This window comes from Anomaloglossus baeobatrachus, chromosome 5 (genome assembly GCF_048569485.1).
Source record: "Anomaloglossus baeobatrachus isolate aAnoBae1 chromosome 5, aAnoBae1.hap1, whole genome shotgun sequence".
Lineage (NCBI taxonomy): Eukaryota > Metazoa > Chordata > Amphibia > Anura > Aromobatidae > Anomaloglossus > Anomaloglossus baeobatrachus.
The window spans coordinates 50,675,968-50,702,438 of record NC_134357.1 but is presented as its reverse complement, the minus strand read 5'-3'; the positions used below and the strand labels follow the sequence as shown (position 1 = coordinate 50,702,438).

General features: G+C 48.1%; 1 protein-coding gene across 13 annotated transcripts in view; it reads right to left on the bottom strand.

Moving 5' to 3' along the window:
• Window positions 1–26,471, bottom strand: part of JAKMIP3 (Janus kinase and microtubule interacting protein 3) — a 326,613-nt gene that overhangs the window by 205,138 nt on the left and 95,004 nt on the right. For all 13 annotated transcript variants that reach the window (XM_075348478.1, XM_075348481.1, XM_075348484.1 and 10 more), the window contains exon 2: window positions 10,700–10,939. In XM_075348478.1, coding sequence (XP_075204593.1) covers window positions 10,700–10,834 — 135 coding nt within the window. In that variant the 5' untranslated portion in view covers window positions 10,835–10,939. The remainder of the gene's footprint in view (window positions 1–10,699; window positions 10,940–26,471) is intronic.

Below are 26,471 nucleotides of genomic sequence, written 5' to 3'. Positions count from 1 at the left end.
GCTGATGACAGCAATGGCGGCTCCCAAACAGCTCTTCGGCTGAAAGAAGCACCTTGGCAGCTGCAGGAGTTGTGGGCGGCGAAGAACCCTTGAGACCTAGAGACAACATCAGCCCCAGAGCTACCCTGGAAGCACAGCTAACATTGGCCACGGAAACAGTGAGTAGCCCACCAGCCCAGAAACCCTAGCCCCATTTGCTAAGGTGGTGACCGCAATGGCGGCTCCCAAACAACCCTTTAGCCGAGGGAAGCACCTCCGTCAGCTGCAGGAGTTGTAGGTGGCCAAGATGTCCTGAGACCTAGATACAACATAAGCTCTGGAGGTACTCTGGAAACACAGCCAACATCGGCCACGGCAACAGTGAGTAGCCCACTGTCCCAGAAACCCTGGCCCCATTATCTAAGATGGTGACCACGACGGCGGCTCCCAATCAGCCCTTCAGTCGAGAGAAGCACCTCCGTCAGCTGCAGGAGTTGTGGTCGGCCAATGAACCTGGAGATCTAGAGACAACATCAGCCTTGGAGCTACCCTGGAAGCACAGCCAACATCAGCCACGGAAACAGTGAGTAGCCTGCCAGCCCAGAAACCCCAGCCCTGATACGCGTCAGTAAAAGGTGAAGCCACCGAAACATGAGTATAAAACCGGGGGCTGGGAGCTTAGATTTATAAGCACCAAACAAGAGCTGAAAAAAAGGTAAGCGCTGGAGTGGAACTTTGATAGCAGGTTTTTTTTGCCTGTTTCAGTATGATGGTCTTGCTTAGACTTTTTTAAAGGACACCAGAGAGAAATGCCAATAGAAAAATTAAAAAAACCCTGTAAACTCTTGTATAAAAAATTGCAATGAAATTACATTGTATTTTAGAAGCGATACAAAGAGCATCTAGGCCCTAAGCAGAGTTGTTGTGCATGCAAAAATAAGGTCTGTTCAGGTCAAGACCAAGAGATGTGTTGATACTGCAATATCCTAATGACAGCTGGAGACAGAAGGCCTCATTACACTGAGTCTGCACAAAAAAATGCAAAGACTATGTACATTTCACTGGGTACGATTATGTAAAGCTTGTGAATCCTTGTTTAAGAGACAGATAAGTTCACCCAATGCAGGGTCAGTCCAGCTTCAACTGCTCTTTCCATTTTTACTGACAGAGGAAAGTACTGACCCACTTCCAGACGAAACCTATTATTGTATATTCATCGTAATGATAGTAGAGTTGGTGCCAATCAATTAGCAAGACTCAGTCCATTGGCCACGTCTGTAATCTATGGGCACGGGATGGGGGGGGCCGAGATCCACCTACTGTATTACCCAATAGCATTAGCAGCTCTTGTTTTGGCGTGACACCCTCATTGTGGTGTGACGGAGATGGGAATTCGTGAATGAAGAAGAGTCAGATAATAAGCGTCTCTCAGGCATCCCGTCCATGGCCAATGAACAAGGTCCTTCGAATCAATTAACAACTCTGGCTTCTGCTTGCTTTCTTCCAAATAGAGTATCCATGAAGCCACTTTGCAGTGCCAAAAATGGAAAAAAAAGTGTCTTTTGTTTTCAGGGAACTGGAGGACATTTCCATTAGAACTATGCATGTAACCATGAAACCAATGGGAGGTGCATCTATCAAGGTGCCACCAGGGGGAGACGGAGCTCTGCAGCAGAAGACACTACACGGAGCAACAAGAACCAGGAAGTAGATACACAGTGTGTGCTCGTACACTACCTCAGAGAACAGCTGGGGAGTCAGAGCTGCAGGGTGTGCGAGGAATGGTCAGGTGGGCCGGGTCAAGCACAGTATGGGCAGAAGGAGGACCGGAGGAAAGAGCAGAAGCAGATTCGAGGTCAGGCCGAGGTCAGTACCAGAGGAAGAAACCGAGTGGGGAGGTAGGAGAGGGGACAGAGGAATAGGGGGCTGACTTGGGGACAAAACACAGACAGGACTTGGGGGCACAGGAACAGACGAATCAGGATAACACTTACAGGACCAGCAATCACAGGCAAAGCAGCGCTAAGCTTATAGCCAGCGCTGGTTCACTGGAGATGTCAGTTTTTAAAGCATCCAAGCTCTGGAAGTGAGGCCCGGGAGAAGGCTCCGCCCCCTAACCATGTGGACGGGTAGACAGAACCATGACAAGTTCATTATGGTTTAGAAAGAGCACAAGAAAGAGCCATGTTCCGAGCACCAATACCTTCTATACAAAATATTAATCAACCCCACAGGAAATGTAAGGTTTTTTTTCATGAGACACATTTATTATCTATTCACAAGACAACCACTATTGTCTATTTCTCTCAGTCCTACAGACAATGAATGGCGTGGTAGCTTGCCGAATGCCTTAATCTCTGCCTCATCATTAGTTGTGCATGTGTGACACGTAGCAAGGGTATTGTGGGGTCAGCACTGGTGGATACAGACAGGAAAGTAATATTCAACCACTAGGTGTCACTAGATGCAGCTAGTGGAGGGGTAGTCAAACAAGCCGGAGGTCAGGAGCCAGGAAGACACGTGTGGAACACAGGGAGAAAGCGGAGCCGAGGTCAGTTACTGGAGCCAGAACACTCTCTGCAGAGCATGAACTACGACTGTCGGCGTTCCGGGCAAGATTGCTCCCTAATGAAGCAGAGCAATCACCTGGAACAAGGTGCCTGCAAATAGACATCTCCCCGCACCAGCGCAGGACCTGAGGCTGGAAAGCAACCCATCCACCAGAGCACAATACAACACAGAGCATCAGCTCTATTAGAGAGCAGAGCACCATGGATCAGAATCATGACAGGGAAGGGCCTCTGTGCAAGAACAATATACGGGGCCTTTGCAGCCTAAAGGCTACTTTACACACTGCGATATCGGTCCCGATATCGCTAGTGTGGGTACCCGCCCCCATCTGTTGCGCGACACGGGCATATCGCTGTCCGTGCCGCACAACATCGCCCACAGCCGTCACACATACTTACCTGTCCGGCGACGTCGCTGTGACCGGCGAACCGCCTCCTTTCTAAGGGGGCGGTCCGTGCGGCGTCACAGTGACGTCACTGAAACGTCACTGAAACGCCGCCCAATAGCAGCGGAGGGGCGGAGATGGGCGGGACGTAACATCCCGCCCACCTCCTTCCTTCCGCATAGCAGCCGGGAGGCAGGTAGGGAGAGCTTCCTCGCTCCTGCGGCGTCACACGCAGCGATGTGTGCTGCCGCAGGAACGAGGAACAATCTCGTTACTGCTGCAGTAACGAGATTTGAGAAAGGGCCCCCGTGTCGCCGATTAGCGATTTTGCACGTTTTTTGCAACGATGCAAAATCGCTTATCGATGTCACACGCAACGGCATCGCTAATGCGGCCGGATGTGCGTCACGAATTCCGTGACCCCAACGACTCCGCATTAGCGATGTCGTAGCGTGTAAAGCCCTCTTAAGAGCTCAGGAAAGTTCACAATTTCACTTTATTTAGAGGTAGAAATGGGCCTCCTTAGTCCTTACCTTTTGGGACTCTGTGTCTCCACACACTGCACCTATGATATGTCCGCCCCTTGAGGGGTCAGTCTTATAAGGCTATGTTCACACATTGCATTTTTGCTATTTTTTTTTCTGCAGCAAAAACTGATCTCTTGACAGTAAAAAAACTGTGTTTTTTCTTGCATTTTTGCTGCTTTTTAGTTGTGTTTTTGTTGTGTAATTTGTCTACAGTACGTTTAAATAAAGTTAGTTTAATTCATCAAAAAGTAGCAAAAATATAAAGAAGCATAAAAAAAAGCAAAAAACGCAGCTGCGTTTTTGCACTTTTTTATTGCTTTCAATGCTAAAAAAAAAGCAACAAAACACTGAAAGAATTGACATGCTGCTTCTTTCAAAAACGCAAGACAAAACAATCAATGATCTCGGGGAGATCAGCTTGAGAAAACACTGCCGGCAGCCAGCAAAGGCGCTTAACACAGTGAAATCCTAGGTGCATTGCCCCCTGGGAAGTATGCAAATTAAAAAGGTCCATGGAGCCTCTGTTAGGAGTCTCGACACGGAAAATAGCCAGATATTCCTCCGGAAAGACCTAGGCCAAGGAGTGGCTCTTTTTAGGAGACCACCATAACCACTATATTAAGTGGCCCTTTTAAAGGTGCTTTACACACTGCGCAATAGCACCCGCCCCCGTTGTTCGTGCGACATTTGGTGATCACTGCCGTAGCGAACATTATCGCTACGGCAGCGTCACACGCACATACCTTGTCAGCGACGTCGCTGTAACTGCTGAACAATCCCTCCTTCAAGGGGAAGGTGCGTTCGGTGTCATAGCGACGTCACTGCCGTGTCACTAAGCGGCCACCCAATAGCACAAGAGGGGCGGAGATGAGCGGCTGGAACATGCCACCCACCTCCTTCCTTCCTCATTGTCGGTAGACGCAGGTAAGGAGATGTTCGTCGTTCCTGCGGCGTCACACATAGAGATGTGTGATGCTGCAGGAGCGACGAACAACCATTGGTAGGCACCATCAACGATATTTGGAAAAGGAGCGACGTGTCAACGATCAACGGTTTTAGTCAATTTTGCGATCGTTGCACGTCGCTCCTTGGTGTCACACGCTGCAATGTCGCTAACGGCGCCGGATGTGCGTCACTAACGACGTGACCCCGATGATATATCGTTAGCGATGTCACAGCGTGTAAAGCATCCTTTAGTCAATATCCAGCTCTTGATGAGTTTAAAGATATGACAAGGGAAATACCAAGGCCAGGTATCCATCCAATCCTTCGCTAGGTCCTTCCCGGAGTGATATCTGGCTATTTTCCGTATCGAGACTCCTAACAGAGGCTCCATGGACCTTTTTGATTTGCATCTTTCAAAAATGCAGCAGTTTTCATTTCAGACGGATAAAAAAAGCAACTGTATATGCAGGAGATTTCTAGAATGCAATAAGTTTTGCTCGTAATTTAAAAACAGCTTTTTATTTACAAAAAAAAAAATTTTTTCATTGCAAAAAAATGCAGCAAAAACGCGTGTGAACATGGCCTAACAGTGTTTAAATCAATTAAATCTTTATTGCCTATTATGTAGGCAAGTTTTTAAAAGGGGTTCTGCAACATTTGCCTTCTATAGCCTTTGTGTTGTACTGTGTATTGCTGGATGGGGAATGAGTTAACTGAGAATCCATCAGTCAGAGAGATCGCTATCAAAGTCTGAAGAGGAGTTTGTAACTCATTTATCTTTTTCTCTGAGTTCCTTTCAGTTAATTTATGACCACAGATCACATCAAAGTTGAATATGTTGGAAAACAAAGCCTGTAAAAGCCAAAGTTGAATATGTTGGGAAACATCGCCTGTAAAAGCTAGAGTTGAATATGTTGGGAAACAAAGCCTGTGAAAGCCAAAGTTGAATATGTTGGGAAACGAAGCCTGTGTAAGCCAAAGTTGAATATGTTGGGAAACAACGCCTGTAAAAGCCAAAGTTTAATATGTTGGGAAACAAAGCCTGATTAATCATGGAAGGTTTCTCGGGGAGACTCCTGACATGATTAATCTAGGACTTATTGGCAGCTATGGGCTGCCATTAACTCCTTATTACCCCGATTTGCCAACGCACCAGGGCAAATCGGGAAGAGCCGGGTACAGTCCCAGAGCTGTCGCATATAATGTATGCGGCAATTCTGATCAGCTGCTGACTGATATTGTTAGGCTGGGGGGCTCCCCATAACGTGAGGCTCCCCATCCTGAGAATACCAGCCTTCAGCCGTATGGCTTTATCTAGCTGGTATTAAGATTGGGGGGACCGCACGCCGGTTTCTTTAATTATTTAATTATTTATTTCACTGCACAGTATACACACACCCACCGGCTGCTGTGATTGGGTGCAGTGAGACACCTGTCACTCAGCGTGGGGGGCGTGTCTCACTGCAACCAATCATAGGCGCCTGTGGGCGAGGAAAGCAGGGAATACGAGATGGCTGTGTGCAGAGCACAGCGCGCCCGCCGGTATAAAGGCTCGGTCACGCTGTGCGGGCCGGTCAATCACTGCAATTCCACAACTAACAGGGCTGTGGCAGTGGTCTGCCAGCCAATCCCTGCATGAGGGCTGGCTCACAAAAGAGCGCCAACATGCAGGGATGAAGACCACGAGTACAGCACGAGTATCGCGAAATTACTCGGTACCCGCCGAGTAGCCCGAGTACAGTGATACTCGTGCGAGTACCGACAAGCGTACTCGCTCATCACTACCTGTGACGCTTCCACATTAGTGGGGGTTTAGCTGTATCCTGGTAGAGCATTAGCTTTTGGCTTGGGCGATGTACACACTGCAGCCCAACTTGCTGTGAGTAATACTTAATTTTTGGAGGACATTGTCCTATTTTTGTTGCTATTTTTATATTTAGTGTAGGGACCTACAGACATGAGGTCCCGTGACGAGGGTGTAGGCTTACGTTTTATGGCCATAATTACCAACAAAAACCTCATATTTTTTTGTTTGTATAGGATATAGCCAGGCCCCTTTCTGTTGGGCCTTGCATTGTAGAGTGTCTGTCCGTGCATGATACACAGTGGGGTACGGCTTGGCAGCCCGCCTGATCTAATAGAAGGGTGTCACCTAATAGGCTGCGGGTTTGTGACTGTGCCATCTGCATGTGAACAGCGCTCTATGCAAGCCACTAGTGTGCAGTTTTATCATCTAGCATTCGCCTCCCCTCCATTCCATGGAGGTGTGTGATCTGCTTCTCCTGCACCTGTGACGCTTCCACATTAGTGGGGGTGTAGCTGTATCCTGGTAGAGCATTAGCTTTTGACCTGGGCGATGTACACACTGTAGCCCAACTTGCTGTGAGTAATGGTAGAAGGAGGGCCAGAAGTGTCAAGAGTAGTCAGAGTGTAGTCAGTTTTGAGTGCAGCAGTGACAGGAAAAGGTCACGCTGCGGAGCTGGGCTCCTGTACCCATCCCAGGTGCCAGACGTTGGCCTGGCCTGGAAGGAGCTGGAACCTCGGTCGCAGTGAGTAGTGACAGGGAACACGGTACTGCCACGGAGGGCAGTTCGGCTGCATTGTGCTACAACAGGGGCTAGGGCATGATGGGGTACGCAGACCCTAGGCTGGGAAGTAGCTTTATGCAGCCCAGTAATTCACCCGACGAGAACGGAGTCTTCACGAGCCGATCTCCACCCGCTCCAATATCAGTGTACTAGCGCAACGAGGGGGATAGGACTTCCAAAAAACATCCAGAAAATCCCAAGCGTGAACCCTGAGAGCAAGCTCACTCCGCTAGCCATGCGGGTAAGCGGGACCTGAGTAGTTTCAGGCGAAAGGGATCCACAAACAGTAAACACAGTGCCAAGGGACAAGGCTTCAGACCAACCAGCAACGCCAAAAGGGCACGGACCCAGCATGTTCAAACAAAGGCTACAGGACATTCAGGACTTTGGTTTACCCATTGTCGGTGTCAGCATCTCTGGACTGTGTGAGTACGTTGTGCCCCTTTACTCCCGACGGGTCCCCAGCCTTCCAACACCGAGCCCCGGGACACCTTCCCCCTGCCCACGGAGGGGTTAACATCACGAGCTGCCATCCCAATCGCTCCCGGGCGCACTCTCCCAAACGCAGCAGTGGTGGTATCCCACGACCCGTGGGTGGCGTCATGAACATTACTCAATTTTTCCACCCCTTCTGTAAATATTTTTCCCCCTTTTTCATTTCGAGCAGCCACGGTACCCTGCCTCGGGTCCAGAGACTCCTAGAGCCACTGCGGATCCGGATCCGAGCAGCCCGTCGCCTGTCGCGGTGGCGGCACACATACATCACGTGAAATCTGTTTATGGCATCAGAGATGCCGAGAAGGATTACAGGAAGTGGGGGTGGGTCTTTATCTCTTTATAGTAAGTGAGGGCAGGTCTTTTAATCTCTACAGGAAGTGGAGATGGGTCTTTCTCTCTACAGGAAGTGGGGGCAGGACTTTGTCTTTATACAGGAAGTAAGTGCCAATCTTTGTCCGTTTACAGAATTGAGGGCTAGGTTTTTAAATCTCTACAGGAAGTGACAATGGGTCTTTGTGTCTCTACAGGAGTGATTGAAGGGCTTTGTGTCTCTACAGAAGAGGGTATGGGTCTTTGTGTCTCTACAGGAAGTGACTGCATGGCTTTTTGTCACTACAGGAAGAGGGGATGGGTCTTTGTCGCTATACAGGAAGAGGGGGTGAGTCTTTGTGTCTCTACAGAAAGTGGTTGAAGGGCTTTGTGTCTCTACAGGAAGAGGGGGTGGGTCTTTGTGTCTCTACAGGAGGTGACTACAGGGCTCTGTGTCGCTACAGGAAGAGGGGATGGGTCTTTTTGTCTACTGGAAGAGGTGGCAGGACTTTGTACCTCTACAGAAAGGGGGTGAGTCTTTGTGTCGCTACAGGAAGAGGGGGTGGTTATTTGTGTCTTTACTAGAAGAGTGGATGAGTCTTTCTGTATAGAGGAAGTGGGCAAATGTAGACTGGAGGGACAGAAGGAGGTATTACTGCCCGTGACAGGAAAAATAAAAAAATTAAAAATTGCATACTAAAAGGAGTGATTTTATTTCTATGCATTTCAGGAGTGTGAGCCCCCTTCTTCAGCATCCTGGATGTGCATCAGAGTGATTCCTCTCCTGTAATACCTCCTTCTGCCCCTCCTGTCTACATTTGATATCTCAGAGGACTGCTGTAGCCTGGTTCATAGAGTTTGTTTTTGGGAGTTGTGACTCTCTCACAACCTTAACAGGTGAGCGTGCTTAGCTTGTTTCTACCCTGGTTTTGTTGAAGGATAAAGACCCTATTGCGCCTTTTCTTTCCAGTTTTTCACTATTCCTCTTTAGAGGAAGTGGGCGGCTGGGCTTTGTGTCTCTACAGCAAGAAGGAGTGAAGGGTGCTTTACACGCTGCGACATCGCTAACAATATATCGTCGGGGTCACGGTGTTTGTGACGCACATCCGGCGTCGTTAGCGACATCACAGCGTGTGACACCTCTGAGCGACCTAAAACGATCGCAAAAGAGGTAAAAATCGTTGGTATTGGAGAGGTCGCTCCAACACCAAAAATTGTTGACAGGTGAGTAACGAGGTTGTTTGTCGTTCCTGTGGCAGCACACATCGCTATGTGGGACACTGCAGGAACGAGGAAACTCACCGTACCTGCGTCCCGCCGGCAATGAGGAAGGAAATGTGCGGGATGTTACGTCCCACTCATCTCCGTCCCTCCTCTGCTATTGGGCGGCCACTTAGTGGCGTCGCTATGACGCCGAACGAACCGCCCCACTTAGAAAGGAGGCGGTTCGCCGGTCAAAGTGACGTCGCTAGGGAGGTAAGTAGTGTGACGGGTGTAAGCGATGTTGTGCGCCACCGGCAGCTATTTGCCCATGTCGCAAAACCGACGGGGGCGGGTACGCTCAATAGCGATATCGGTACCGATATCGCAGCCTGTAAAGTACCCTTAAGTCTCTGTGTCTCTACAGGAAGAGAGAGTGAGTGTGTGTCTCTACAGTAAGAGGGGGTGGATCTTTGTGACTCTACAGGAAGTGGGGGAGGACTTTATGTCTCTACAGAAGAGAGGGTGAGTCTTTGTGTCTACATGAAGTGGGGGGGTAGGGCTTTGTGTCACTACAGGAAGAGGGGTTAAGTCTCTGTGTCTCTACAGGAAGAGAGAGTGAGTCTGTGTCTCTACAGTAAGAGGGGGTGGGTTTTTGTGATTCTACAAGAAGAGGGAGCGGGTCTTTGTGTCTCTACAGAAAGTGGAGGCAGGACTTTGTGTCTCTACAGGAAGAGGGGGTAAAGGGCCCGTCACACGCTACGATATATCTAACGATATGTCTTCGGGGTCACGGAATTTATGACGCACATCCGGCATCGTTAGACATGTCGTAGCGTGTGACATCTCCGTACGACTGTTAATGAGCAAAAATACCTTATCGTTGCTCGTTGACACGTCGTTCATTTTCATAATGTCGTTCCTCCTTCTGCGCGCCGGTTGTTCGTCGTTCCCGAGGCAGCACACATTGCTATGTGTGACACCCCGGGAATGACGAACACAGCTTACCTGCGTCCCGCCGGCAATGAGGAAGGAAGGAGGTGGGCGGGATGTTACGTCCCGCTCATCTCCGCCCCTCTGCTTCTATTGGGCGGCCGCTGTGTGACGTCGCTGTGACGCCGAACATCCCTCCCCCTTCAGGAAGAGGATGTTCGCCGCCCACAGCGACGTCGTTAGGGAGGTAAGTACGTGTGACAATGGGTTAACAAGTTTGTGCGCCACGGGCAATGAATTGCCCGTGACGCACAAACGACGGGGGCGGGTGCGATCGCACGATATATCATCGCGTGTGACGGGGCCTTAAGTCTCTGTCTCTACAGGAAGAGTGGGCGGGAATTTGAATCTTTACAGGAAGTGTAGGCAGTACTTTGTGTCTCTACAGGAAGAGGGGGTAAGTTTTTGTGTCTCTACAGGAAGAGGGGTGGGTCTTGTCTATATCTACAGGAAGTGGGGGGCAGAACTCTGTGTTTCTACAGGAAGAGGGGACGGGTCTTTGTGTCTCTACAGGAAGAGGGAGTGGGTCTTTGCATCACTACAGGAAGTGGAGGCAGGTAGTGGAGAGTGGAGGCAAGTGGAGTGCACTACAGGCAGTGGAGGCAAGGGGAGAAGCAATTATCAAATTAAGACTTCCACAAATCTATATGCACTAATGAAATACTACATTGCTCACATATCCGGGAACTTTCGGAGCTGCTCACCTTACTCTTTTCTTGTTGGAGTTCTATCTGAATATCGGTGAGTTTCGCCCTCAGGTCTTCATTGGCGGCCTGTAAGGAGGCTAGTGCATCAGGTCTCTCTGCCTTAACTCTGCTGCTGGTGCCCTTCTTTGACATTGTGAGGTGCAGTGACTAGAAGGGTGCAGACCGGGTCAGAGAGGGAACCTCTCTGCTTCACAGAGTCAAGTGCCTATTATTCATTTTCTACATTTTTCTTGTTATCTGTGAAAAAAAGAAGCCACATTAGTGCACTTTATATTCTAAGTACAAATTCAACCATCCCATCTTTATTGACAATATTAAAGGGGTACAACTATGAAGACCAGCAGGTGATCAGTACCTGACACTGAAGCAGGGACTGTCATGTCGCTCTTGGCAGCTGCTGTCTGCACTGGCTTTATAGGAGGCCAAGAAAAGTGAACATTCCTTACTGACCCTCAGCAGTCCTGAAAAAGTAGCTCAGCAGAACCCAATTCTCTTAAGTACTGGAGGTCTTATGAGACGGTCCCATAAAAATCTGAAAAATATCCTCAATTCTATACATATGGGATAACTTTTAAAGAAAAACTATCACTAGGGTTTTGCCACCTAATCTAGGAGCAGCATACGATAGAGGTATCATGGGATATGTACTTGTGGACCCCAGTGGTCATGGGAGCCACAGTGGCGTTGTTCTCCTCCCTGGGGGGCAATGCTATACCTGGAAGCAGCGGGGAGATCTCCATGTCAGGTATAATCACACACAACACTTCCTAACTCAGGCCAGAAGGGGGAGCTCAAGTCCTGGTTGGGACGAGCTTCCCTGTGCATTCTGGGCTGGGGAGGAGTTAGACAGGGAAACAGGAAGAGGGACCTAGGAACACGAGAAGTGAGAAAAGAAAACGGTTTCTGTTAGAGAGCTGTTGTCCAAGCTTTCCAGGACTGAGTGCAACAACTAGGACACCGGGGTACTCGACTGTCGGGTGCTAACGGCCCAGCAGTAAAACCCGGACAGCAGGAGATTCCACATCTCCTGGCTCATCAGAGACTCCCAAGGCAAAGTAGCACCATAGAGCCCGGGGCCGCAGAAATACAAGCGGACCCTGCATCCGGCTCGTGCTGCCTGCCACAAGGGGCAAGGCATATAGCATCTAAGAAGAGGGACGCTGTGCTGCTTCAGGCCACAGCGACCCATACAGAGTGCACTAAGGAAGGCCTCCAGCCCACTTGGCAAAGAGAGATCCCCACTGCTACCAGGCTGACTGGACCACTGTAACTTGGGACCATAACAACTGACCAGTAAAAGGTAAAAGAAACTACCGGCCTGTGTTGTCCTGTTACTGTCGGCGTCCTCAGACCTGCACCCCAGCGTATACCACCATAGACTACCACCCCCATCATCCTCCCTGGGGCCCCGCCCTACCTCCTGTGGGGAGCAGAATCATCCCGGCTGCGATACCATCAGACCCAGAGGACATCATCCGCAGCAGTGGCTAATCCCTGGCCGCATACCACAGGTGGCGCAACGAGACAATCATGCTCATCATCTCCCCTCCATCGTCCCTTCCATCCATACCACTCCATTCCTTTTATTGTACACCTCAGGGCCACGAAGATGGGCAGAGCCACCCATGACATCCTGGACCCGACATCACCGGCCCGGCGATGAATTCCTTTCACCCCTGCCCCTTGGGTGCTACATACTGACGGAAAAGGGGCTCCTAGGCTGGCCATCAGACTTGAGACCATGTGCTGTCCATTATCTCAGAAGTAAGCTTGAGGGTAGCCAGGTCTGAGCCTCTAGCGTGACCCTAACTCCTGTCCGAGCCCTGATCTTACCCCCCCACCCTGGGAGCGGGCCGGAAAGCCGGTAACAAAACCCCACAGAAAAGACAGGGACAAGGGAGAAAGAACCTCATACACACTACACTCAAACACAAAAGGGTAGACAATATGAGTACAGGGGGATAAAGAAGTGAGTAGGGAATAAACTCACAACAGTGGAACGTTCACACCACGCAAAACAGCAACTCTAGTTCACCATGAACGAAATAACCACTGATACTATCTTCGGCGATTTCCTACTACATTTTCCAGCCTTAAATAGAAAGAAACCAGCTGTGGATAGTAATAAGCAATCTGGCTCTCAGATGAGTTGCACACTGCTCCAAAAAGGATTAACTCCTGCATGACTGGGAGCAGTGGACACAACTCCGCCGACACCCAGCAAAGCTGAGCACTAAAGAGAGACCAGGTTGCCTGTCAGACTCTGCAATGTGAACAGAGTCCGACGCTGTAGTAGTAATCCGCATATGTGGACCCGGACAGCGCATGACAAGTGGCAGAGACTCTGATTCCAGTGATGTGTTACTTACTTAACTGCTTTCTGTCATTTTGCTAAAATCACTATTTTATCTGCTGTAGATTCAGCAGTCCTCTGAATCCTGAACACTGTATACAACGCTGTTGTGATCCAGTGACCGAGGAGGATCAGAAAAAGAGCAATAACTCAGAAACCCAGAAAATAATCAGAGTGACTGGAACTTTAATGGACTGCAGACCAAATACTGACACACAACTGGAAGTAGCCATGAGACGATCCTGCGATGACCTAGTCGTCTCGACACAGCCGGAGAACTAAATACTCTCACAGAGAGAAATGTAGAAAAGCTAATCTGCCTCGGAGTAGTCCCCAAAGATATAGATAGCCCCCCACATGTAAAGATTACGGTGATATAGGAAAACACAATACGCAGCTAGAGAACAGAGTCAGCAAAGATGAGGTCCAAAACTATCTGCATAAGAAAGAATAGGAAAGAGCAATGACTGCAGCCGTAAAAACCGTAATAAATACCAGCACGCCTGACATGGAAAAATACTGAGCCTGAACAGGCTTTCCCCTGCTATATCAGTACTCTGGTGTTACTGGGATCCAAGAAAAATATTGATATAGAGAGGGGACTGACTATTGTGCCAAGCATGACAAAACACAATACATAACAGAACATGGAGCAAGGTACACAGATACTCCCAGCAGGGAATAATCCAAATCCACCTGGAACTCCACACAAGCAAAAATCACAAGAAAGTGAAAAACCATAAGCAAAGGTTCAAGACTAACTTATCTGAGAGGCGTTCTGGTAGACACAGAGAACAGGGCTGGTTTCAGGAAGTCCTAAGGACACAGGAAATACAATCGAGCACCGGCAAGGAACAAAAGGAAGCTACATAGTTATATAGGCCCAAACCAAATGGCCTGATTGCAAATCCTACTCAGCTGTCCAGTTCCCACTCAGCAAGTCAGCTGCATTACCAGCACTGACCACAAGAGGGAGCCCCAAAACTGGAATCTAATTCAATGTATTCACAACACCCCGCCCTCTTCCACTGATTGGCAGCTTTTTGTCCATTTACAGTATACCCAGAAAGCTGTCAATCAGTGGTGAGGCCGGGGTTATTCAGAGATAATTAATATAGAGGACAACTTGGCAGAAGGTTTACTAGTCATCCAATGATAATCTCCTGCTGATAAAACAGTGATGTTATCAAAGCTACAGTAAGCAGTCCAATAAGTCACACCGCTGGAATCAGGGTATCTACCTCTACATCATGCTGCTCTAGGATTAGGTGGCAAAACCTGGTGGTTCCTTTTCATTTTAGGGTGGGGATATTCATGTGTGGTAAATAGCTACAGAAAATGGTACGATAATCCTATACCTCTACATGGGACTTGCCAAAATTAATTCACAAGAAGCAACAACTAAATTCAGATGTACGGAAGAGACTTTATATTTTATATATGGCAAACCTACTGTAAACAGTTTTTCAACTAACTTATGGCTCAAGTTTACCTGTCAATTAAACTTTTGACACCATAATGACAAGTCAGAAGTTTTGGTCGATGGGGTCCTGATTAGAGTTGAGCGCGGTTCGTGGTTCGTGGTTCTCCAGTTCTAGGCTCGAGTGATTTTGGGGCATGTTCTAGATCGAACTAGAACTCGAGCTTTTTGCAAAAGCTCGATAGTTCTAGAAACGTTCGAGAACGGTTCTAGCAGCCAAAAAACAGCTAAATCATAGCTTGGTTTCTGCTGTAATAGTGTAAGTCACTCTGTGAATCAAACTATTATCACATTTCAGTGTATAGTGTGCGTGAACAGCGCCTTCAGATCACTGCTGTTTCTATAATGGCGATCGCCATTTTTTTTTTTTCTTGTCTTCCTTCCCTAAGCGCGCGCGTCTTGTGGGGCGGGCCAGCATGTCAGCCAATCACAGACACACACACAGCTAAGTGGACTTTGAGCCAGAGAAGCAACGGCATGTGTGATAGGATGTCCATGTCACATGTCCCTGCATTATAAAACCGGACATTTTCTTCACGAACGCCATTATCTGCCTTCTGCGTCTTTGGTGTCAGACATCACTGTCGCAGCTCCGTCTTGAGTCCTATCGCTGATACAGCTGTATGCGCTGCATACACAGCGTTAGACAGCTTAGGGAGAGCACTTTATAGCAGTCCTTTTAAGGGCTCGTACCGGCAGGGTCAGAGTTAAGGTGACAGGTCCTGAAAACAGCGCCAGCGTCTGTGTAGCCAAGGTCAGGGATTTCCTCCCTGCATTTCACCATTAGGAGGGAATAGAAAGGCAGGCTTCCATTCCTCTACCCAGAGCACCACAATCCTGCCACTGTACCCTCTTGTCCTCTGCACACTCCAACTCATAACTAAGCCATTATACTAGCAAACACTCAGTGTACCTAGTGGCATCCTATCTGTGGCTATTGGACTTTGCTATAGTCCCACTAGTGCAAAGACATTTGCAGAGCACGTCTGCCTGCATTGCACACTACAACTAATTATAACTAAGCCATTATACTAGCACACACTCAGTGTACCTAGTGGCATCCTATACGTGGCTATTGGACTTTGCTATAGTCCCACTAGTGCCAAGACATTTGCAGAGCGCATCTGCCTGCGTTGCACACTCCAACTAATTATAACTAAGCCATTATACTAGCACACACTCAGTGTACCTAGTGGCATCCTATACGTGGCTATTGGACTTTGCTATAGTCCCACTAGTGCCAAGACATTTGCAGAGCGCATCTGCCTGCGTTGCACACTCCAACTAATTATAACTAAGCCATTATACTAGCAAACACTTAGTGTACCTAGTGGCATCCTATACGTGGCTATTGGACTTTGCTATAGTCCCACTAGTGCCAAGACATTTGCAGAGCGCATCTGCCTGCGTTGCACACTCCAACTAATTATAACTAAGCCATTATACTAGCAAACACTTAGTGTACCTAGTGGCATCCTATACGTGGCTATTGGACTTTGCTATAGTCCCACTAGTGCCAAGACATTTGCAGAGCGCATCTGCCTGCGTTGCACACTCCAACTAATTATAACTAAGCCATTATACTAGCACACACTCAGTGTACCTAGTGGCATCCTATACGTGGCTATTGGACTTTGCTATGTCCCACTAGTGCCAAGACATTTGCAGAGCGCATCTGCCTGCGTTGCACACTCCAACTAATTATAACTAAGCCATTATACTAGCAAACACTTAGTGTACCTAGTGGCATCCTATACGTGGCTATTGGACTTTGCTATAGTCCCACTAGTGCCAAGACATTTGCAGAGCGCATCTGCCTGCGTTGCACACTCCAACTAATTATAACTAAGCCATTATACTAGAACACACTCAGTGTACCTAGTGGCATCCTATACGTGGCTATTGGACTTTGCTATAGTCCCACTAGTGCCAAGACATTTGCAGAGCGCATCTGCCTGCGTTGCACACTCCAACTAATTATAACTAAGCCATTATACTAGCACACACTCAGTGTACCTAGTGGCATCCTATACGTGGCTATTGGACTTTGCTATAGTCCCACTAGTGCCAAGACATTTGCAGAGCGCATCTGCCTGCGTTGCACACTCCAACTAATTATAACTAAGCCATTATACTAGCACACACTCAGTGTACCTAGTGGCATCCTATACGTGGCTATTGGACTTTGCTATAGTCCCACTAGTGCCAAGACATTTGCAGAGCGCATCTGCCTGCGTTGCACACTCCAACTAATTATAACTAAGCCATTATACTAGCAAACACTCAGTGTACCTAGTGGCATCCTATACGTGGCTATTGGACTTTGCTATAGTCCCACTAGTGCCAAGACATTTGCAGAGCGCATCTGCCTGCGTTGCACACTCCAACTAATTATAACTAAGCCATTATACTAGCACACACTCAGTGTACCTAGTGGCATCCTATACGTGGCTATTGGACTTTGCTATAGTCCCACTAGTGCCAAGACATTTGCAGAGCGCATCTGCCTGCGTTGCACACTCCAACTAATTATAACTAAGCCATTATACTAGCAAACACTTAGTGTACCTAGTGGCATCCTATACGTGGCTATTGGACTTTGCTATAGTCCCACTAGTGCCAAGACATTTGCAGAGCGCATCTGCCTGCGTTGCACACTCCAACTAATTATAACTAAGCCATTATACTAGCACACACTCAGTGTACCTAGTGGCATCCTATACGTGGCTATTGGACTTTGCTATAGTCCCACTAGTGCCAAGACATTTGCAGAGCGCATCTGCCTGCGTTGCACACTCCAACTAATTATAACTAAGCCATTATACTAGCACACACTCAGTGTACCTAGTGGCATCCTATACGTGGCTATTGGACTTTGCTATAGTCCCACTAGTGCCAAGACATTTGCAGAGCGCATCTGCCTGCGTTGCACACTCCAACTAATTATAACTAAGCCATTATACTAGCAAACACTTAGTGTACCTAGTGGCATCCTATACGTGGCTATTGGACTTTGCTATAGTCCCACTAGTGCCAAGACATTTGCAGAGCGCATCTGCCTGCGTTGCACACTCCAACTAATTATAACTAAGCCATTATACTAGCAAACACTCAGTGTACCTAGTGGCATCCTATACGTGGCTATTGGACTTTGCTATAGTCCCACTAGTGCCAAGACATTTGCAGAGCGCATCTGCCTGCGTTGCACACTCCAACTAATTATAACTAAGCCATTATACTAGCACACACTCAGTGTACCTAGTGGCATCCTATACGTGGCTATTGGACTTTGCTATAGTCCCACTAGTGCCAAGACATTTGCAGAGCGCATCTGCCTGCGTTGCACACTCCAACTAATTATAACTAAGCCATTATACTAGCACACACTCAGTGTACCTAGTGGCATCCTATACGTGGCTATTGGACTTTGCTATAGTCCCACTAGTGCCAAGACATTTGCAGAGCGCATCTGCCTGCGTTGCACACTCCAACTAATTATAACTAAGCCATTATACTAGCAAACACTCAGTGTACCTAGTGGCATCCTATACGTGGCTATTGGACTTTGCTATAGTCCCACTAGTGCCAAGACATTTGCAGAGCGCATCTGCCTGCGTTGCACACTCCAACTAATTATAACTAAGCCATTATACTAGCACACACTCAGTGTACCTAGTGGCATCCTATACGTGGCTATTGGACTTTGCTATAGTCCCACTAGTGCCAAGACATTTGCAGAGCGCATCTGCCTGCGTTGCACACTCCAACTAATTATAACTAAGCCATTATACTAGCAAACACTTAGTGTACCTAGTGGCATCCTATACGTGGCTATTGGACTTTGCTATAGTCCCACTAGTGCCAAGACATTTGCAGAGCGCATCTGCCTGCGTTGCACACTCCAACTAATTATAACTAAGCCATTATACTAGCACACACTCAGTGTACCTAGTGGCATCCTATACGTGGCTATTGGACTTTGCTATAGTCCCACTAGTGCCAAGACATTTGCAGAGCGCATCTGCCTGCGTTGCACACTCCAACTAATTATAACTAAGCCATTATACTAGCACACACTCAGTGTACCTAGTGGCATCCTATACGTGGCTATTGGACTTTGCTATAGTCCCACTAGTGCCAAGACATTTGCAGAGCGCATCTGCCTGCGTTGCACACTCCAACTAATTATAACTAAGCCATTATACTAGCACACACTCAGTGTACCTAGTGGCATCCTATACGTGGCTATTGGACTTTGCTATAGTCCCACTAGTGCCAAGACATTTGCAGAGCGCATCTGCCTGCGTTGCACACTCCAACTAATTATAACTAAGCCATTATACTAGCAAACACTTAGTGTACCTAGTGGCATCCTATACGTGGCTATTGGACTTTGCTATAGTCCCACTAGTGCCAAGACATTTGCAGAGCGCATCTGCCTGCGTTGCACACTCCAACTAATTATAACTAAGCCATTATACTAGCAAACACTTAGTGTACCTAGTGGCATCCTATACGTGGCTATTGGACTTTGCTATAGTCCCACTAGTGCCAAGACATTTGCAGAGCGCATCTGCCTGCGTTGCACACTCCAACTAATTATAACTAAGCCATTATACTAGCAAACACTCAGTGTACCTAGTGGCATCCTATACGTGGCTATTGGACTTTGCTATAGTCCCACTAGTGCCAAGACATTTGCAGAGCGCATCTGCCTGCGTTGCACACTCCAACTAATTATAACTAAGCCATTATACTAGCAAACACTTAGTGTACCTAGTGGCATCCTATACGTGGCTATTGGACTTTGCTATAGTCCCACTAGTGCCAAGACATTTGCAGAGCGCATCTGCCTGCGTTGCACACTCCAACTAATTATAACTAAGCCATTATACTAGCACACACTCAGTGTACCTAGTGGCATCCTATACGTGGCTATTGGACTTTGCTATAGTCCCACTAGTGCCAAGACATTTGCAGAGCGCATCTGCCTGCGTTGCACACTCCAACTAATTATAACTAAGCCATTATACTAGCACACACTCAGTGTACTTAGTGGCATCCTATACGTGGCTATTGGACTTTGCTATAGTCCCACTAGTGCCAAGACATTTGCAGAGCGCATCTGCCTGCGTTGCACACTCCAACTAATTATAACTAAGCCATTATACTAGCAAACACTCAGTGTACCTAGTGGCATCCTATACGTGGCTATTGGACTTTGCTATAATCCCACTAGTGCCAAGACATTTGCAGAGCGCATCTGCCTGCGTTGCACACTCCAACTAATTATAACTAAGCCATTATACTAGCACACACTCAGTGTACCTAGTGGCATCCTATACGTGGCTATTGGACTTTGCTATAGTCCCACTAGTGCCAAGACATTTGCAGAGCGCATCTGCCTGCGTTGCACACTCCAACTAATTATAACTAAGCCATTAAACTAGCAAACACTTAGTGTACCTAGTGGCATCCTATACGTGGCTATTGGACTTTGCTATAGTCCCACTAGTGCCAAGACATTTGCAGAGCGCATCTGCCTGCGTTGCACACTCCAACTAATTATAACTAAGCCATTATACTAGCACACACTCAGTGTACCTAGTGGCATCCTATACGTGGCTATTGGACTTTGCTATAGTCCCACTAGTGCCAAGACATTTGCAGAGCGCATCTGCCTGCGTTGCACACTCCAACTAATTATAACTAAGCCATTATACTAGCAAACACTTAGTGTACCTAGTGGCATCCTATACGTGGCTATTGGAATTTGCTATAGTCCCACTAGTGCCAAGACATTTGCAGAGCGCATCTGCCTGCGTTGCACACTCCAACTAATTATAACTAAGCCATTATACTAGCAAACACTTAGTGTACCTAGTGGCATCCTATACGTGGCTATTGGACTTTGCTATAGTCCCACTAGTGCCAAGACATTTGCAGAGCGCATCTGCCTGCGTTGCACACTCCAACTAATTATAACTAAGCCATTATACTAGCAAACACTCAGTGTACCTAGTGGCATCCTATACGTGGCTATTGGACTTTGCTTTAGTCCCACTAGTGCCAAGACATTTGCAGCACGTCTGCCTGCGTTGCACACTCCAACTAATTATAACTAAGTTACATTGTCAGGGATATTTATTCTTTATTATTCTGCTGTTAATAAAGCTAGACCACCACTGCAATCTTCACCACCTCTCAATTTTTACTACCACATTTTCAGTCCACAATCTTGTCGCAATCAACATGAGTGGCAAAATGACAGATGCTGGTGGAAAGGGGAAGAGGCGTGGTGGAAAAGGCAAAAAAGGTTTTGTCAGTGGGGAAGGTGGCAAAGCTCCATTATCATCTGCTGCAGATAGACCATCTACTAGCAAAAGTAAGATGTCTACTACTTATTGTGGACAATCCGATGTGCTCCCTTTTTTACGGACACGAACAAGAGGAACAAAGGTAGATGATGGGCAAAAAAGGAAAATGCTTGAATGGATCTCAAGTGGTCCAACAAGTGCCCTCTCAGCCACTTCAAGTACCGCATCCAAAAAACACCAGTCCTCTGAGTTGTCATCCCAATCACACTTGATTTCTCCCAGCTCTGAAGTCTCCATCAGCCCTGCACAGTATGGTGGAACTGAGATGGCTGAGTCTGCAGAGCTGTTCAGTCACACTATAGCCTGGGAATCAGAGGTCTGCTCCCAAGCTACAGTGAGTACAGAACAGGAAATGGTCTGCAGTGATGCCCAGAACCTTTGTGACTCTGATTCAGGCCGTGAGGACCAAGTTTCTGAGCATAATGTTGACCCTTTGTCACAAACTGTAACACCTGTGGTTATAGACAATGAGGAACATACTGATGAAGATGAGACGCAGATACCCGATTGGGATGACAACTTAAATATTCGGTCAGGGCAAGAAGAGGCTCGGTCTGAGGGGGAGGGGAGTGCAAACACAACAATTGATGATGACGTTCTAGATCCCACCTACTGTCAACCCCCAGTCAGGCACTCGAGGAGGTCAACAGAGGCGGTGGAGGAGGATGCAACCGACGACGAAGTTACCTTGCGCCTTCCTGGACAGAGTCGGAGCACTGTTAGCACGTCTACAACTGCATCCTCAGCCACCACTCTGCCTATGAGCATTATTCGGGGTGGATCAACAGGTCGCATGGCCTCTAAGCCTTGCCTAGCCTGGTCCTTTTTTCACATCGAAAAAGATCGCCCAACTCATGTGATATGTAACATTTGTCATGATTCTGTTAGTAGAGGTCAAAACCTCAGCAGTTTGACAACTTCTTCCATGAATCGTCACATGACTAAATATCATAAGTCCCGGTGGGAAGCTCACCGTGCTGCAATGCGGCCTAGCGGAGCGAACCATCCACCGCCCGCCCCTTCCAGTGCATCCGCGCGCTCTTCATCTTCTAGGACTGTGGGGACAGCTGTCACACCTGTTTTTCCACGCAAAACTTCCACCACTGTAACCGCAACAGGCAGTTTGCTTGTAAGGTCGTCAGTTGGTTTGGAAGGGGAAACAAGTGAGTGTGTACAGCTCTCTCAGACATCGATAGCACCAACGTTGGATGAAGGCAACATCATGTCTCCGCCTGCACTTTCCTCACAAACCTGCATTTTTCCAGGGACACCCTACTCAACACCGTCTACACACAGCAGCCAGATCTCTGTCCCTCAGATGTGGTCAAATAAAAGGCCACTTCCTCCGACCCATGACAAAGCTAAGAGGTTGACTCTATCCCTCTGTAAGCTGTTGGCTACCGAAATGCTGCCTTTCCGCCTAGTGGACACACAGGATTTTAGAGACCTTATGTCTGTCGCTGTGCCCCAGTACCAGATGCCTAGTCGCCACTACTTCTCTAAGAAAGGTGTGCCCGCGCTACACCAGCATGTCGCACACAACATCACCGCTTCCTTGAGAAACTCTGTGTGTGAACGGGTGCATTTCACCACCGATACTTGGACCAGTAAGCATGGACAGGGACGTTACATGTCGCTGACTGGGCACTGGGTAACTATGGTGATAGATGGTGAAGGGTCTGCTGCACAAGTCTTGCCGTCCCCACGACTTGTGTGTCAATCCTCTGTCTGTCCAAGTTCCGCCACTGCTTCTGCATCCTCCACCTCATCTGGGTCCTCCACCTCCGCCCCAAGCCTGCCTGGTCAGGCCACCAGCGTTCTCACTGCGCAGAAGGAATCACGCACCCCTCATTACTATGCTGGCAGCAGAGCGCAACGGCATCAGGCGGTCTTTAGCTTGACATGTCTTGGTAATAAGAGTCACACAGCTGAGGAGTTGTGGTCAGCTCTGCGGTCCGAGTTTAATAAATGGTTGTCTCCACTCAACCTGCAGCCTGGTAAGGCCGTGTGCGACAATGCTGCAAACCTGGGTGCGGCCCTTCGCCTGGGCAAGGTGACACACGTACCTTGTATGGCTCACGTGTTGAACCTTGTCGTGCAGCAATTTTTAACACACTATCCCGGCCTAGATGGCCTTCTGAACAGGGCACGAAAACTGTCTGCTCACTTCCGCCGTTCAAGCGCCGCAGCTGAGCGACTTGCATCGCTCCAGAAGTCTTTCGGCCTGCCGGTTCATCGCCTGAAATGCGATGTGGCGACACGCTGGAATTCAACTCTCCACATGTTACAGCGACTGTGGCAGCACCGCAGAGCCCTGGTGCAATACGTCATGACGTATAGCCTGGGCCAACGAGATGCAGAGGTGGGGCAGATCACCCTGATGGAGTGGTCTCAGATCAAGGACCTATGCACCCTTCTGCACAGTTTCGACATGGCGACGAATATGTTTAGCGCTGACAATGCCATTATCAGCATGACGATTCCAGTCATTTACATGCTGGAGCACACGCTAAACACTATTCGGAGTCAGGGGGTGGGACAACATGAAGGGGAGGAACTACAGGAGGATTCATATGCGCAAGGGACAACAACATCACCAAGGTCCAGACGTTCATCATCACCAACGCAGCAGGCATGGGACCAAGGGGGACAGGGATCGACAAGGGCGCATAGTAGCAGGCGAAATGTTGAGCAAGGTGCAGGAGAACATGAAGAAATGGAGGACGAACTGTCCATGGACATGGAAGACTCAGCGGATGAGGGAGACCTTGGTCAAATTTCAGTTGAAAGAGGTTGGGGTCAGATGTCAGAGGAAGAAAGAACGGGTAGCACCTCTATGCCACAAACACAGCGTGGACTTGGTCCGCATGGCTGCGCAAGACACATGAGTGCCTTTTTGTTGCACTACCTCCAACATGACAGTCGTATTGTCAAAATTAGAAGTGATGATGACTACTGGATTGCCACACTATTAGATCCCCGGTACAAGTCCAAATTTTGTGACATAATTCCAGCCATAGAAAGGGACGCACGTATGCAGGAGTATCAGCAGAAGCTGTTACTAGATCTTAGCTCGGCTTTTCCACCAAACAACCGTTCAGGTGCAGGGAGTGAATCTCCCAGTTGTAACTTGACAAACATGGGACGGTCTCGTCATCTTCAACAGTCTACCCGTACCAGTAGGACCGTATCTGGTGCCGGTAACAGCAATTTTATGGAATCTTTTCATAATTTTTTTAGACCCTCTTTTGCAAGGCCACCAGAGACAACAAGTCTGACACATAGTCAACGGCTGGAGAGGATGATACAGGAGTATCTCCAAATGAACATCGATGCCATGACTGTGCAACTGGAGCCTTGCTCCTTTTGGGCTTCAAACCTAGAAAAATGGCCAGAGCTCGCAACTTACGCCTTGGAGATTTTGTCGTGTCCAGCTGCCAGCGTTGTCTCTGAACGTGTATTCAGTGCTGCTGGGTGTGTGCTGACAGATAAGCGCACGCGTCTGTCCAGTGACAATGTGGACAGACTGACGTTCATCAAAATGAACAAGTCATGGATCCAGAAGGAATTTACTACCCCGGTGTCATCCTGGGGAGAGTAAATGCTTGTGGATTTGGAATGTGCTTGATGCAAATCAAAACATCCTGTTTGCAACTAGGGCACAAGTGCTGCCACTGAATGGGTGGGTGTGTGGGGCCCAATTTTTGGAAAAAAAGGGAGACTCCGCTTGGAGTAACCCTTGCTTACATTGTTTTTAAAAGAAGCCAAGATGAACAGAGCTGGGATCAGGAAAGACTTTGCTACCTACCCTGGTGTCATCCTGGGGACGGTTAATTATGGCGTATCTTTGAATGTGCTTGATGCAAATCTAGCTGTGAAGTGTACAACTGGGGCACAACTGCTGCCACTGAATGGGTGGGTGTGTGGGGCCCAATTTTTGGAAAAAAAGGGAGACTCCGCTTGGAGTAACCCTTGCTTGCTGTGTTTTTAAAAGAAGCCAAGATGAACAGAGCTGGGATCAGGAAAGACTTTGCTACCTACCCCGGTGTCATCCTGGGGATGGATAAGAATGGCGTATTTTTGAATGTGCTTGATGCAAATGTAGCTGTGAAGTGTACAACTAGGGCACAACTGCTGCCACTGAAGGGGTGGGTGTGTGTGGGGCCCAATTTTTGGAAAAAAGGGAGACTCCGCTTGGAGTAACCCTTGCTTGATGTGTTTTTAAAAGAAGCCAAGATGAACAGAGCTGGGATCAGGAAAGACTTTGCTACCTACCCCGGTGTCATCCTGGGGACGGATAAGAATGACGTATTTTTGAATGTGCTTGATGCAAATCTAGCTGTGAAGTGTACAACTGGGGCACAACTGCTGCCACTGAATGGGTGGGTGTGTGGGGCCCAATTTTTGGAAAAAAAGGGAGACTCCGCTTGGAGTAACCCTTGCTTGCTGTGTTTTTAAAAGAAGCCAAGATGAACAGAGCTGGGATCAGGAAAGACTTTGCTACCTACCCCGGTGTCATCCTGGGGACGGATAAGAATGACGTATTTTTGAATGTGCTTGATGCAAATCTAGCTGTGAAGTGTACAACTGGGGCACAACTGCTGCCACTGAATGGGTGGGTGTGTGGGGCCCAATTTTTGGAAAAAAAGGGAGACTCCGCTTGGAGTAACCCTTGCTTGCTGTGTTTTTTAAAAGAAGCCAAGATGAACAGAGCTGGGATAAGGAAAGACTTTGCTACCTACCCCGGTGTCATCCTGGGGACGGATAAGAATGGCGTATTTTTGAATGTGCTTGATGCAAATGTAGCTGTGAAGTGTACAACTAGGGCACAACTGCTGCCACTGAAGGGGTGGGTGTGTGTGGGGCCCAATTTTTGGAAAAAAGGGAGACTCCGCTTGGAGTAACCCTTGCTTACATTGTTTTTAAAAGAAGCCAAGATGAACAAGTCATGGGTCAGCAAAGACTTTGCTACCTACCCCGGTGTCATCCTGGGGATGGATAAGAATGGCGTATTTTTGAATGTGCTTGATGCAAATGCAGCTGTGAAGTGTACAACTAGGGCACAACTGCTGCCACTGAAGGGGTGGGTGTGTGTGGGGCCCAATTTTTGGAAAAAAGGGAGACTCCGCTTGGAGTAACCCTTGCTTGCTGTGTTTTTTAAAAGAAGCCAAGATGAACAGAGCTGGGATCAGGAAAGACTTTGCTACCTACCCCGGTGTCATCCTGGGGACGGATAAGAATGGCGTATTTTTGAATGTGCTTGATGCAAATGTAGCTGTGAAGTGTACAACTAGGGCACAACTGCTGCCACTGAAGGGGTGTGTGTGTGTGGGGCCCAATTTTTGGAAAAAAGGGAGACTCCGCTTGGAGTAACCCTTGCTTACATTGTTTTTAAAAGAAGCCAAGATGAACAAGTCATGGGTCAGCAAAGACTTTGCTACCTACCCCGGTGTCATCCTGGGGATGGATAAGAATGGCGTATTTTTGAATGTGCTTGATGCAAATGTAGCTGTGAAGTGTACAACTAGGGCACAACTGCTGCCACTGAAGGGGTGGGTG